Source organism: Martes martes (genome assembly GCF_963455335.1).
Source record: "Martes martes genome assembly, chromosome: 16".
NCBI lineage: Eukaryota > Metazoa > Chordata > Mammalia > Carnivora > Mustelidae > Martes > Martes martes.
This window is the reverse complement of record NC_137904.1, coordinates 43569855-43584687: the sequence shown is the minus strand read 5'-3', so window position 1 is coordinate 43584687 and position 14833 is coordinate 43569855. Positions and strand designations below refer to the sequence as shown.

At 41.6% G+C, this 14833-nt stretch overlaps 1 protein-coding gene across 1 annotated transcript in view; it reads left to right on the top strand.

Moving 5' to 3' along the window:
• The window catches only part of TOP2A (DNA topoisomerase II alpha), a 28688-nt gene extending 20102 nt beyond the window's left edge, over positions 1-8586 (top strand). The window contains exons 28-35 of the mRNA XM_080825341.1: positions 658-840; positions 1160-1250; positions 4645-4797; positions 5030-5156; positions 5277-5320; positions 5717-5857; positions 6300-6499; positions 7489-8586. Coding sequence (XP_080681467.1) covers positions 658-840; positions 1160-1250; positions 4645-4797; positions 5030-5156; positions 5277-5320; positions 5717-5857; positions 6300-6499; positions 7489-7617 — 1068 coding nt within the window. The 3' untranslated portion in view covers positions 7618-8586. The remainder of the gene's footprint in view (positions 1-657; positions 841-1159; positions 1251-4644; positions 4798-5029; positions 5157-5276; positions 5321-5716; positions 5858-6299; positions 6500-7488) is intronic.
• The last annotated feature ends 6247 nt before the right edge of the window (positions 8587-14833 follow it).

Here is a 14833-nt window from a genome sequence, read left to right as displayed (position 1 = left end):
AGTTTTATATTATTACACTCCAGTATGGATGTACAAGTGGAATCCCATCCTTTCACTTCTCTTTTTTTTAATTTGTTTATAAATTATTTTCTTAACAATAATGTATTATTTCCCCCAGGGGTACAGGTCTATGAATCGTCAAGCTTACACACTTCACAGCACTCACCATTTCACATACCCTCCCCAATGCCACCCTTTCACTTCTTAATTTGAGTTTACAAATATGTGTATATATATCTATGCATTTTATCCCTAACACAGTTTCCCCTTTTTATCTTCAGAAAATTTAAATGGTAGAATCAAGAGTAGAACCCAGTCTTCTGTGTCCACACTTATCAAAGTGGGCCTTAATTATATATATCTTCAATGGCAATGGCATACTTAGTTGTGGCACAGCTATTCACAGATTTAAGATGTGGGGTGCCTGTCTAGCTCAGTCAGAAGGGCATGTAACTCTTGATCTCAGGGTCGTGGGTTCAAAGCCCACACTGGGTATAGAGATTACATATATACATAAATTAAAGAAAAAAATTTATCTTAAAATGTAACAAATTGAAATCAGTTTAACCAGCCTTTTATTCTATTCCTATAAAGTAACCTAGATTTTATAGTGTCTTTGTTGACTTATAAACTTGCTTTCTCTTATCCCTTTTGTAGGCTGTTGAAACAAAGGAAAAACAAGAAGAACAAATAGGACTTCCTGGGAAAGGGGGGAAAGCGAAGGGGAAAAAAACACAAATGGCGGAAGTTTTGCCTTCTCCATGTGGGAAAAGAGTCATCCCCCGAGTGACTGTAGAGATGAAAGCAGAGGCAGAAAAGAAAATTAAAAAGAAAATTAAGGTACTACTCTTGAAAAGTTATACATAAATACTTAAAACTTATTTTGGCTTAAAATTAAATAATGATAAAGAACTTCTAATTCCATCGTTTGTAGTTAATCCTGTATCTAATCATAACTTTGCTTTCCTATGTGCCTGATTTTTTTTAAATGTTTCAGTATCTTGAAAAAGTCATACCCATACGTTTATTCAGAGCTCTTAACCAAAATTTAAAGAAAAAAATCACTCTTCGACCAGATAAATATTTGTATATTTGACCTTACATTATTCCAAATTATAAGTTACTAGAACTCGACCATCTTTGTCTTGCTCTTTTTTAGAATGAAAACACTGAAGGGAACCCTCCAGAAGACAGTATCGAACTAGAAGGTCTGAAACAAAGGTTGGAGAAAAAACAGAAAAGAGAACCAGGTATGAAAAAATTTTAAATAAAATGGTATAGAGTTGAGATTAAATTGTGTCTGTTACCAAGTACATTCTACATAGATGTTTAGTAAGTCCTTACTGAGTAACATGATGGAAGGCTATATCTAAAGTTTACTTTGAACCTCCCTAATACTGTCCTTGGATATGATTTATTTTAGAAGAGATCATTTTGAGGGGCGCCTGGGTGGCTCAGTGGGTTAAGCCTCTGCCTTCGGCTCAGGTTGTGATCCCAGCATCCTGGGATCGAGCCCCATATTGGGCTTCTTGCTCGGCGGGAAGCCTGCTTCTCCCTCTCCCACTACCCCCTGCTCATATTCCCTCTCTCGCCGTGTCTCTCTCTGTCAAATAAATAAATAAAATCTTTAAAAAAAAAAAAAAGAAGAGATCATTTTGAAATAGTTTGTTAATTTGGCAATTTGAGTTTCTTAGTTGGGATCTAAAGAAAACACAGTTTATTAAATTCCACTTTTCTAGCCAACTATAAGGCTCTAATTTATATTAATATATAAAGCTTCTTGAGAATAGTGAGCACATGTTAGTCATGTTTGTATTATCCCTAAAGTTGAACAAAATGCCTAGAATATAAGTAGCACTCAGTAAATTAAATAGAATTAAGAATTCTACTAACCATTTGATTATACCTTTACCAAGTATCTACTTTTTTAATAAGATACTAACATACCAAGTTCATCCACTTAAAGTATACCATTCAGGGGCACCTGGACGGCTCAGTCAATTAAGCATTTGCCTTTGGCCCAGGTCATGATTCTAGGGTCCTGGGATCGAGTCCCATGTCAGGTTCCCCCTGCTTAGTGGGGAACCTGCTTCTTCCTCTTTCTCTGCAGCTTCCCCTGCTTGTTCTCTCTCTCTGTCAGATAAATAAAATCTTTTTAAGATAAATAAAGTGCGCCATTCCATCATTTTAGTGTACTCAACCCACGAAAAACGAACACTCTACCTGTTTAATGGTCACTTCCCATTTCCTACCAGCTTCCCTTCCTCCCAGACAACTGTTAATCTACTTTCTGTCTCTAGATTTACTTTTCTGGACATTTCATATGAATGAAATCATGTAATAGCTGGTCTTTTTTTCCCTGGTATTTTTCACTTAGCATAATGTCTTAAAGGGTCACCTATGTAGTGACATGTATCAATACTTCACTCTTTTCTTTTTTTTTTTTTTTAATTTAATTTAATTTATTTATTTATTTGACAGAGATCACAAGTAGGCAGAGGCAGGCAGAGAGAGAGAGAGAGAGGGAGGCAGGCTCCCCGCTGAGCAGAGAGCCCGGCGCGGGGCTCCATCCCAGGACCCTGGGATCATGACCTGAGCCGAAGGCAGAGGCTTCAATCCACTGATCCACCCAGGCGCCCCTACTTCACTCTTTTTTATCACCAAATAGTTTTTCATAGTATGAATATACCACTTTTTATATATTTCTTCATTAGTTGATAGGTATTTGGCTTTTTTCCATTTTTTGGCTATTGTGAACACTGCTAGGAATATTTATAATACAAGTTTTTATGTGGACTTAATGTTTTTATTTCTTTTGGGTAGATACCTAGGAATGGAATTGTTCTGGGTCATATGATTTTTTCTATGTTTATCTTTTTGAGGAACTGCCACACTGTTTTTCAGAGCAGCTGCCCAATTTTACATTCCCTCCAGCAATGTATGAGGGTTCATATTCTCCATATCCTCAGGAGCACAGTTAATCCCTTGTCGGTTTTTTTTCGTTCTAGCCATACCAGTGGATAGGAAGTGGTATCTCGTGGTTTTAGTTTGCATTTCCCTGTTGGCTGATGATGCTGAGTATCTTCTTGTGTGCTTATTGGCTATTCATATTTCTTTGGAAAAATATCTATTTAGACCCTTTGCCCATGTTTTTAATTGGGTTATTTATCTTTTGTTGTTGAGTTAGTTGTAAGATTTCTTTATGTATTCTAATTTTTTTTAAGATTTTTATTTTAATTAGAAAGCACAGGTGTGTAAGTTGGGGAGGAACAGAGGGAAAAGGAAAGAGAGAATCTGAAGCAGACTCCACCCTGAGCACAGAGCCCCACACGGGGCTCAATCTCATCTCGTGACTCTGAGATCATGACCTGAGCCAAAATCAAGAGTTGAAGACTTAACCAACTGAGCCACCCAGGCGCCCCTCTTTTTTTTTTTTTTTTTTTTTTTTTTTTTTAAAGATTTGACTTATTTATTTGACAGAGAGACACAGAGAGAGAGGGAACACAAGCAAGGGGAGCGGGAGGGGAGAAAGCAGGCTTCCCGCTGAACAGGGAGCCTGATGCAGGCCTCGATCCCAGGACCCTGGGATCATGACCCGAGCCGAAGGCAGCCACTTAACGACTGAGCCACCCAGGTGCCCTCTCTTTCTTTTTCTTGATAGTGTCCTCTGAACCACAGTTTTTAATTATGATGGAGTCTAATTTATCTTTTTTTTCCCCTTTTGTTGCTTGTGCTTTTGGTATCATGTCTAATCTTTTTCTGAATCCAAGGTCATGAAGATTTACCCCTATGTTTTCTTCTAAGAGTTATAGTTTTAGCTCTTATAGATCTGTGATACATTTTGAATTAATTTTTGGATATGGCATAAGGAAGGAGTCCAACTTCATTCTTTTGTATGTAGATATCCGGTTGTCCCAGCATCATACTGAAAACCTTCTTTCCTATTACATTGTCTTCACCCTGGTCAAAAAATCAGTTGCCCATAAATTTTAGAGTTTATGGATTCTCAACTCTATTCCATCGATTGATCTATATGTCTAACCTTAAGTATCTACTTTTAATAGATAATATATGCTCAGTTCTGTGGGGCATACAAAGACGAATAAAACTAATGGAAACATCTTAGTATTAAACTAAAGAAATAGTAAAAGTATGCCATACTGTGCAAAGTCATAGACTGATCTTTGAATGCAACACACCTTTAACTTTGAACCTAGCTAGCGATCTTTTAGCATATAAAACCAATGAATCATTTGAGTATTTTGACCCTTCACATTCCCATGAGTTTGATTACTCTTAAATAATGTGAGGGCACAAGAAGTGGGAGAGCATGGTTTTTTACCTTCCAGGGGTTTATCAAGAACAGAAATTAAAGCAGTATATACTAGCCATTGTAGGGACTGAGAGAAAGGTGAGATCAGTGTGGGTGCACATCTGCATTGTAGAGGTGACAACAATTTATTTATGGAATTAGAAGACCAAGCTATAAACTCCACAGGAAGAGGGACTGTCCGCTTCTGTTCACCACTGTACTCCCAATACTAGCACAGAGCTGAATGAATATTTGAAAGACGGTTGGATAATAGATGGAGAAGAGGGAGTCAAAGAACATGTAAAGGTGGTTAATTCCTATCTCGCTTCTAGGTACCAAGACAAAGAAGCAAACTACATTGCCATTTAAACCAATCAAAAAAGGAAAGAAGAGAAACCCCTGGTCTGATTCAGAATCAGATATGAGCAGTAATGAAAGCAACTTTGATGTCCCTCCACGAGAGATAGAGCCACGGAGAGCAGCAAGTAAGGAAGAGTGCTGAATGTTTTGAAAGATCTGAGTGGCCAGTGTATTTCAAGGCATTAATCCCAGAAATTGTTAAATCTTAGAGCAGTAATTATTTTAAGTTTTTGAAAAATGGACATATCTTTTAGGAGATTAAGCTCTAGCTTGAATCTTCATGAAATGTTATATCAATCTGTGGATTAAATATTTCTGTTACCCTCTTATTCTTTGCTCTATGTATGTTTTTTATAGCAAAAACCAAATTCACAGTGGATTTGGATTCAGATGACGATTTCTCGGATTTTGATGAAAAAACTCAAGATGAAGATTTTGTCCCATCATCAGATGTTAGTCCACTTAAGACCAAAGCTTCCCCAAAGTAAGCATCTTCTCTAATACGGATTTTATCATGATTGTTGCCAGTGATCAATGATACAGTCTTTGTTACTTGACACATTTAGAATTGGTTGTCAGGATGTTTTCGGTTTTTTTATTCCAGACATGCTACCAAAGAACTGAAGCCACAGAAAAGTGCCACGTCAGGTACGTATTTAAGTAAAAATAGAGAAATGCCTGCTGCACTGTGACACTCGGTTCCTGCTGGGTTCTAATCTGACTACATTATCTAAGTCCTGCCTTAGAAGATAAATGTGGGTTCTTATTAGCATTAGATTGATGTTATTCTTTAGGGTTAGTTCGCAGAAAGGGGTTCTACACTTCATATACTGAAAGTCATCATGTGCTTACTGTTTACTGTGCTGGGTCCTAGAAGTACAAAAAATAACTGCTGATGAAGAATCCAGAAATTAGATCAAAGTTGTAAGAGTATATTTTAAATATTCTAGAAGAGTCAGGGACTTGGCGTTTAAATGGAAATTCTGAGCAGGAAACAGATTCTTATGTGTTGCTTATATGTACTATTTTCCTTTCCATTTGAAGTAATGGACGTTGATGCTGATGATGCCAAGGACAGTGTACCACTTCCTCCAGGTTCTCCTGCTGCTGATTTCTCAACTGAAACTGAAATCATAAACCCTGTTCCTAAAAAGAAGGTGGTGGTGAAGAAGACAGCAGCAAAAAGTGAGCTTCAGTCTTTGATATGGGTTAACATTAGGATTAAGTAGCTGGTTTCCACAAGTCAATTTTAATTTTTTACTCTCGAAAGTTATTATTAATATTGGAATTAAACCTTTTCCAAATGGAAGCAGATATTTAGCTCTTTATAATCAAAATTGGTGGTCAAAAGGTTTAAAATCACCATGTTTCTCAAAATGCCAGGCATTATCTAGCTCATTTCTGTGACAGGGACAGAGTTTATAAACAGTGCAAAAGTTTAATGTAAAATATAAACCTATAAAAAAAATTAGATGCTTAAGAATACTTTGATTCTCTAATGTATTTTCAGCTCTATTAGATTTTTTCTATATCATATATAAGCAATCAATAGCTTACTAAAGAAAGTTCACAGTGAGAACAATTGTCAAAGAGTGGCCACATGATGAATGCCTGTGTTGAATTGCAGGTCAGTCTTCCACCTCCACTAAAGGTGCCAAGAAAGGGGCTGCACCAAAAGGAACTAAAAAGGATCCAGGCTTGAATTCTGATGTACCTCAAAAGCCTGATCCCCCCAAAACCAAAACTCGCCGCAAAAGGAAACCATCCACTTCTGATGATTCCGACTCTAATTTTGAGAAAATGATTTCTAAAACAATCACAAACAAGGTATTTATCCTAGCCAGTCCTTTCTCTGTAGGTGTTTTAAAAAACATAACCAAGATTTGTTCTTAATAATCTGACACATTTTGGGGGGCACCTAGGTGACTCAGTCGATAAGTGTCTGCCTTTGACTCAGGTCATGATTCTAGGGTCCTGGAATCAAGCCCCTCATCAGGTTCCCTGCTCAGCAGGAAGCCTGCTTCTCCCTTTCCCACTCCCACTCCCCCTGCTTGGGTTCCCTCTCTCACTGTGTCTCTCTCTGTCAAATAAAGTCTTTAATTTTTAAGAAAAATCGATTTAAAAATAAATAATACTAAACTGACACTTTTTAAGAAAATAAATGTAGGGACACCTGGGTGGCTCAGATGGTTAAGCGTCTGCCTTCAGGTCAGACCCTGATCTCAGGGTCCTGGAATCAATCCCTATGTCAGGCTCCCTGCTCATCAGGGAGCCTGCTTCCCTCTCCCTCTCTCTCTGTCCCTCCCCCCAACCCCCGCTCATGCTCTCTCACTCTCTCAAATAAATAAATAAAATCTAAAAAAAAAGAAGAAAGAAAGAAAGAAATGTAAATCTCATAATCTATTTAGCTTTTACTAGTTGTAACAAGTTACACTTAAAAACATGCCACTTATGGGACACCTGGGTGGCTCAGTCGGTTAAGCATCTGCCTTCAGTTCAGGTCATAATCCAAGGGTCCTGGAATCAAGTCCCACATCAGGCTCCTTACTCAGCAGGGAGCTTGCTTCTCTTTCTGCTTGCCACTTCCCCTGATTGTGCTTTCTCTATCTGACAAATAAATAAAATCTTTAAAATATGGATATATATATATATATATATATATACCACTTAGTCGATGAGAGTTGCCTTAGATCTATTTCTTAGTACTTATTAGAAGGAGGGAAACTCTTTGAACTGTAGTCTACTGATATATTTTTTACAATGAAATGTTGCTGTCAAACTAACATTGTGCAAATTACTTGGTCTTCCTCTTGTAGAAATCCAAGGCGGAGAGTGAGGACTTCCATCTGGACTTAGACTCAGCTGTGGCTCCTCGGGCCAAATCGGGACGGGCAAAGAAACCTATAAAGTACCTCGAAGAATCAGATGAAGATGATCTGTTCTAAAATGTGATTATTTTAAGTAATGGTCTTATTGAGCCCAAGACTGGTTTTAGAGTTACCTGAGTCCCTTAATTTCTTCTCCTCTGAATTTTGTTTGGGGAAGGTAGTTTTAATCCAGAACCATCAAAGTGAAGTGTGTCAAGCCCAGGTGTCTATTACTGTTTTATAATACTGTCTAAGTAGTGATCACCTCATGGGCATTGTTTTCTTCTCTGCTTTGTCTATGTTTGGAGTGTCTTCTCTTTTGTCTTTAGAATCTGCTTTTAAATTCTTCTGAGCTCTGGAGATAGTTGTGTGGTCACTTCAGCATAATATAGTTTATTGACCACTCATTTCTAAAATTGTTATAAATGTCTACTCTGCATCCTTTCCTACTTTCAGTAAATATGAGATAGAGCATGATTAATTCTGTTTTACCTTAGTTTTGTAGGTAATTTTCCATCAGATAGAACTTTATGGTTCTAGTACAAATAATCCCCACTCAGCCTTTTATGTGCTGAATTTTTGCTCAGGCAATGAGAAATTGCTCATATTCTTCATATCTTTTTGAATACTAGCAGAGGCTGAAGAAAAACAGCCTGGCTATGTCCATATAACCTCAACACAGTCAATAGGGTAAAGAAAATTAGTGTTGTGACCATCTCAATTCTTGACTTGTCCCCTCGGGCTGTCTCCAACTTTGAATCTCCCAAAGAGCAAATTTCTAGGGATCATTGGATTGCAAAAAAGTGGAGGGCAACATTCACTCAAAGATCTTTTATCACTGCCATCCATACTCAGCAGTGAGCGGTTATATCCATTTTGAGAAATCTCCATAATTATCAATTTACAAACTTTTTAAAACATTTCTGCATTTTTACATGTGTGTGACTTGAGTAGTGTTATCAATGTTTTTGTAAATATTTACTATGTTTTTTCTATTTCACTTAATTCTAACAATTTTTTACTTTAATAAAATGTTCTAAACATAGCAACCCATTGATTGTCTTTTTTTCCCTTGCAGTATACACTTTTCCTTACTCTAAAATATATTCATCTTTACTTCCCTTTTTTTTTTTTTAAGATTTTTTTTGTTTATTTGACAGAGATCACAAATAGAGAGGCAGGCAGAGAGAGAGAGGAAGAAGCAGGCTCCCCACTGAGCAGAGAGCCCAATGAGGGGCTCAATCCCAGGACCCTGGGATCATGACCTGAGCCAAAGGCCGAGGCTTTAACCCTCTGAGCCACCCAGGTGCCCCTTTACTTCCCTTTGAGGGAAGGGAAATTCTGATCATTTGCTGATGTACCTACCTAACAGCCCCTGGCGATAGTCATAGGTCTGAGATAGGCATCATGACCTAATCAAAGCCAGTCAGGTTTTTCCCCGGGTTTTTATACATGAGTACAAAGTTCTTCCTCTCCTTCACATCAGAAGGCCTTGGCCCCCCATGAGCAAGTAGTGTCAAATATGTGTGGTTCTGTTTTGTTTTGTTTTGTTTTGTTTTAATGATCCCTTTAACAATTTTGATAATCAGGACAACTACCTGAGGATCTCAGTAAATGACATTAGGGCAACTGGCCAATCATTTAAAAGAAAGAAATATTAGGGGCGCCTGGGTGGCTCAGTGGGTTGAAGCCTCTGTCTTAGGCTCAGGTCATGATCCCAGGGTCCTGGGATCGAGCCCTTCATCGGGCTCTCTGCTCAGCGGGGACCCTGCTTCCTCCTCTCTCTCTCTCTCTCTCTCTGCCTGCCTCTCTGCCTACTTGTGATCTCTGTCTGTCAAAGAAGGAAATGCTAGAATGTTAGATAAATCCAATCCCTCACATCTTATACCAAAGTTTAAGTTCAAACAGACAATATTAAAATGTCAAAAACAAAACCATTTAAAAATGTACCAAAAGAAAAGGAATTTTGAGTTACAGAGGGAGATCTTAAACCTAGCCCCAGGGGTTAAGAAAGATCTGGAAAAATGAGCACTCTCATCAGAATCTGGTCCAAAAGGTCAAACTCTGTCCTAACAATTCTCACTTTAAGAAATGTAGTTCAAGAGAAAAATTGGGACATGGGGCACCTGGATGCCTCAGTCGGTTAAGCGCCTGACTCGATTTCACCTTGGGTCATGAGGTTGGGACCCACGGCAGACTGCACTGGGTGTGGAGCCTGCTTAAGATTCTCTCCTCCCTATAAAAAATTTTTTAAAAAGATATTTGGGACATTTACAAGTCTTATAAATGCTCAGAAATACAGGAAATCTCAATATCCTACTCACATAATTTTGCAAAATGTTACCATTAGGGGAGAGAGGGGCACATGGAGTCTGCCTCTCCCTCTCCATCTGTCTCTCCCCCAGTTCATGCTCTTGCTCGCTCTCTGTCTCTCTCAAATAAAATCTTTTTTAAAAAATTACATGTAAATCTACAATTATCTCAAGAAAAGCCACATGCAAAGATGCTCACTGATGTCTAGTAAAATTGGGAAAGTGACCTAAATGTCCAAAAACAAGAGAGCTCAGATAAAACAATTAAACAAATTATGGTACAATGAGGAATATCAGGTACTCCTTAAGAAGATCATATAGATTACTGATTAACATGAAAAGATACCCTTACTGAGTGAAGAAAGCAGGTTATGAATCAGGTGAAGTCCTTGTCTGTTAAGTATGCATTTGTTGATAGAAGGAAAACATAAACCCTCTTTAGAAAGAAAAAAAGTCCAAAATATTCACCTTTTAAAAGTAGAAGTTTGGGGCACCTGAGTGGCTCCGTTGGTTAAAGGACTGCCAATGCCCTGCATCGGGCTCCCTGCTCAGTGGGGAGCCTGCTTCTCCCTCTGCTGCTCTGACTGCTTGTGCTCTCTTGAACTCACTCTCTCTCTGTCAAATAAATAAATAAATAAAATCTTTAAAAAAAAAAAAGTAGAAGTTTGCTCCTGATCAGTAAAGCACTTGCTAAGTCTCCAAATGAATACATCTCTTTATTCCTTAAGCCAACTGACATTCTAGAAGATAAAAATTCTAGTGCTAATCAACCTGGTTATGTACGTTTAGACCCTTTATAGAATAGCTATTTCCTACACATGAAACATTGCTCAGATAAATAGATATTACATCAATTAGAATTACAAAAGAACAGTTATTGAGAAAAGGCATTCATGGATAAATAATACAATAAGCTTACTAAGCCTTTTAAAACACATTGCATCCCACTGTTTCTGCTGCAAGGGAATTTTTTAAGTGGTTTCTGGCCATTTTTTCCTAAAACCCAAAGACAAAAAAATTTTTTAAAGATTTTATTTATTTTTTTTTAAGATTTTTTTTATTTATTTGACAGACAGAGATCACAAGTAGGCAGAGAAGCAGGCAGAGAGAGAGGAGGAAGCAGGCTCCCCGCTGAGCAGAGAGCCCCATGCGGGGCTCGATCCCAGGACCCTGGGATCATGACCTGAGCCGAAGGCAGAGGCCTTAACCCACTGAGCCACCCAGGTGCCCCAATTTTATTTATTTATTTGACAGAGATCACAAGTAGGCAGAGAGGCAGGCAGAGAAAGATGGGGAAGCAGGCTCCCTGCGCAGCAGAAAGCCTGATGTGGGGCTCGATCCCAGGACCCTGGGATCATGACCTGAGCTGAAGGCAGAGGCTTTAACCCATTGAGCCACCCAGGCACCTGACAAAATTTTTTTTAATTCATTAACTTTGGCTTCTAGAGTGATGGATATCTGTTCTGACCTGCCCAGTGTCCCCTTCCTCAGTAATTCCACTTTTGGAAAATTATTCTGAAGTCCAAAAAACAAAAAGCTTGTGTCCAAAAGCATTCATTGTAGCATTATTTACACTGGTGAAAAACTGGGAACAGAGTAAGTGTCCTACAGTGGAAGAACTGGTTAAACTGGTACACTCTTACCATGTATTACAGAGTCATCAAAAGTCTTATTTTCTCAGAACATTTTACAACAGGAAAGTCATGTTGGGTAGCAGGGAGAAAAAGATATAAAAACTATCCTGTATAATGTATCAAAACTCATTGGATTATATTATAAAATGGTGCATTTTACTGTGCATAAATACTCCAATAAAAAGGTAACCTTTAGGGGCAACTGGGTGGTTCAATGGGTTAAGCCTTTGCCTTCGGCTGGGGTTGTGATCTCAGGGTCCTGGGATGGATCCCCGAATCAGGCTCTCTGCTCAGCGGGGAGCCTACTTCCCCCTCTCTCTCTGCCTACTTGTGATCTCTCTCTCTCTGTCCAACAAATAAATTAAAAATCTTAAAAAAAAAAAAAAAAGGTAACCTTTAGGGGCATCTGGGTGGCTCAGTCCGTTAAGCAGCTGCCTTGGGCTCAGGTCATGATCCCAGGGTCCTGGAATCCAGCCCAGCAGTGGGGCTCCCTGCTAGTGGGGAGTCTGCTTCTCCCTCTCCTCTGAGGCTGGTACCTTTCCCACCCATGCTGAGGGGGAAGGAAAGTGAGGGAGGAATTTTGCCATTAACCCATTTTGGTGTTTTCATTTCTACTCAGGACTGGACATTCTGATTACTGATCTTGGACCAAATCGGCCATTTCAGTGATCGCAAGCCTTAGAGGAGAGCAGAGTGAACAACTGAGGCTTGCGACCCACCGTGATCATGGTCTTGGGGCGCAGATGACCCGCACCCTCTGCAATCCTCCCACCCCGCTTCGTTCATCCCCCTGGCAAATATTTACTGAGCATCTACCAGGTGCCAGGAACTGTTGTAGGTGCTAACACAGGGCAGTGAACAGAACACCAGAGCCCTGCCCTCATGGAGCTGACATACTATTGGAGGAGATGGGTGCCACACAGGATAAACAAATCAAAATAAAAAATACCAAGTATGTTAGGTAGTGATCAGTGCAAAGGAAATAAAGCTGAGAAAGGGGACAGGAAGGAAGGGGTTAATTCCAGCGAGGGCTGCTAGGGAAGGCCTCACTAAAAGGCAACATTTCTGTGAAGACTAAAAATTGTGTCTTGATGATGTCACTTGCTGGGTACGACCATGCTGTGGCAGCATGTGTGTGTCCATGTGTGACAGAATGAGAACTGGTTCCACAGCCCCACAGGCTAGGGTGAAGTGTCTGGGACAGGGATTGAGTGGGACCCTGTGCAGGTTGGGCCTCTTAGCCCGCCTCCCGATCTTAAGTACGGCCAAGAATGGGGCCATGTGTCACCAGCCCTGGACAGCATCAGTGACACCTCCTCTCTGGCTGGACAACGCTATCTGGGAAGGAGGTTGGGCCCCAGAGATTGCAGAGTCTCCTGTGTCTGGCCCTGTGGCATCAGGGGCTGGGGACAGCGCAGGGTGACCATGCGCCTACCCCACCCGAGCCCACCACCTCTGCCATTTTCCACTCCCGACAGGCAGATGGTCTGATGGGGTTTTTCCAGGCTGGGCCAGTGGCCTGACCCAGCAGGGGCCATGAGGACAGGGCAGGGACCATTCCTGGACAGTCAGGAAAGATGAGGTGTGTCCCTGAGCCCCCATGACTGGGGCTGGGGGTTGGGGGTCGGGGAACAGCTTTGCCAGGAACAGGCAGAGGTCAGGGTTGGGAAAGTCAGCCATGCCTCCCACCCCACATCCTGTTTTTGGAATGTGGGGCCCTAGCATGTGCTTTCCTTTGGACTTAGTCCAAAGCAGTGTCTCCCCACCCAGGCCCACTCCCAGAGAAACTCTGCATGACGGTGGGCAGGGTTCCCCGGCACATCCATCATTAGCCGAGGGGTTTTCCAGGCTGGGCTGAGCCCCTGGGCCAGTGTGAGTGAAGGGCACATTGCCCACCCCTTCCTCAAATCAGGCCAGGGGGTCCCTGTCAACACATGGAAAATTATACAGGCTCCCGTGGCTGAAGGGAAGAAGAAGTGTGGAGGAGGAGAGTCTTGGCCTCCCCACTCAGAATCGGGCAGGCATGGTCCACTTCCAGTGTCTGGGCAGACTAGGCCCAACAAAAGCCCTGGGGTTGTCAGGCCCTGGGAAACCCAAGCAGGCCAGAGGGAGAGCAGTTCCATGATGGATGGGCTCAAGCGCAAGGGCTCCCAGGCAGTCAAGCCCGGCAAGAGACAGGGACCAGCTACTTATGTGCTGTGTGACTGTGCAAGTGGCTGAGACCCTCCGAGTCTCAGCTTCCCTCCCACCAGGGTAGTCAAGAGGACTAAATCAGCTAATTTGTGTGATGGGCTTAGTGTAGTGCCTGGTCAAGACGAGGTGCCCAGGTGGAGGGGAATGGTGTGTGTGTTGGGCAGATTCCTAGAAAGGTCTACAGGGAACGAAAAAAGTGTCTCAGCCTGGAGGTGCCCCCTCCCTGGCCACTCAGGTCACCATGAGTCATCCTAACTCTTCTAAAGGACAGCTTCTCCTTCCACCTACAGTCATAGGATGTGATTCAGAGCCTTCTAGGAGAAATCTATTTATCTTCCCCATTATAAAATAACACGCTTATTATAATAAATCTGGAAATTATAGAAAAACAGAAAAAAAGCAAAAGCTTTTTATTTAACCACCAGTGCTGACCACTCTTGATGCCTTAATGGTTTCCATATGGGACTTTTTTCCAGGCACAGGTTTTCTTTGTTCTCCGTAATATGACTAGGATCTTAGCTTTAAGACATAGAGCTAGAGGGAAACTTGGGGTTTCCAGCGTCCTCAGCTGACAAGCCAGGAGACTGGCCCAGAAGAGCTCGGTGACTTGTCCAAAGCCAGCAGTGACAGAGCTGCTGCCCCCAACTCAGCACCAAATTCTCTCCAGCTTCGAAGGTGCCAGTCTGTTGATAGTGCATCTAGGCCTTCCAGTTTGAGGGAGTCTGTTCCATGGGCTTCCATGAACCACCGCCCACCAAAAGCATTGGTTCTGGTTAACCCCCTCCCCCATTCCCAGGAGACACAGCAGTGGGATGGGGGTAGGAGTGGGTTAGGGAGAAAGGGAGGGCTGGCAAAGCCCAGCAAGGGGCATGGCCCTGTGTCTGTTCCCAAGGGTGGAGCCAGGCAGCAGGGCCACCCTGTGCCTTTAAGAGAAGGGGGAGAGCAAGCCCCTCTCAGCCACTCTGTCCTGTCATCCACCCTGGCCAAATCCAAAAGGGAAAATGAGAGAGGGCCTAGGAGGAACAAGTCCCGGCCATCCCCCAGGATCCCTCCCTCAGCTCTAACACCTCAGCTCCAGCTCCAGGGTGAGTGGGGTCAGGTGAGGGTCTGGGGGGGCGCCTGGGGGCTGTGGGACCTGTGTGAATGTGTGTGTGT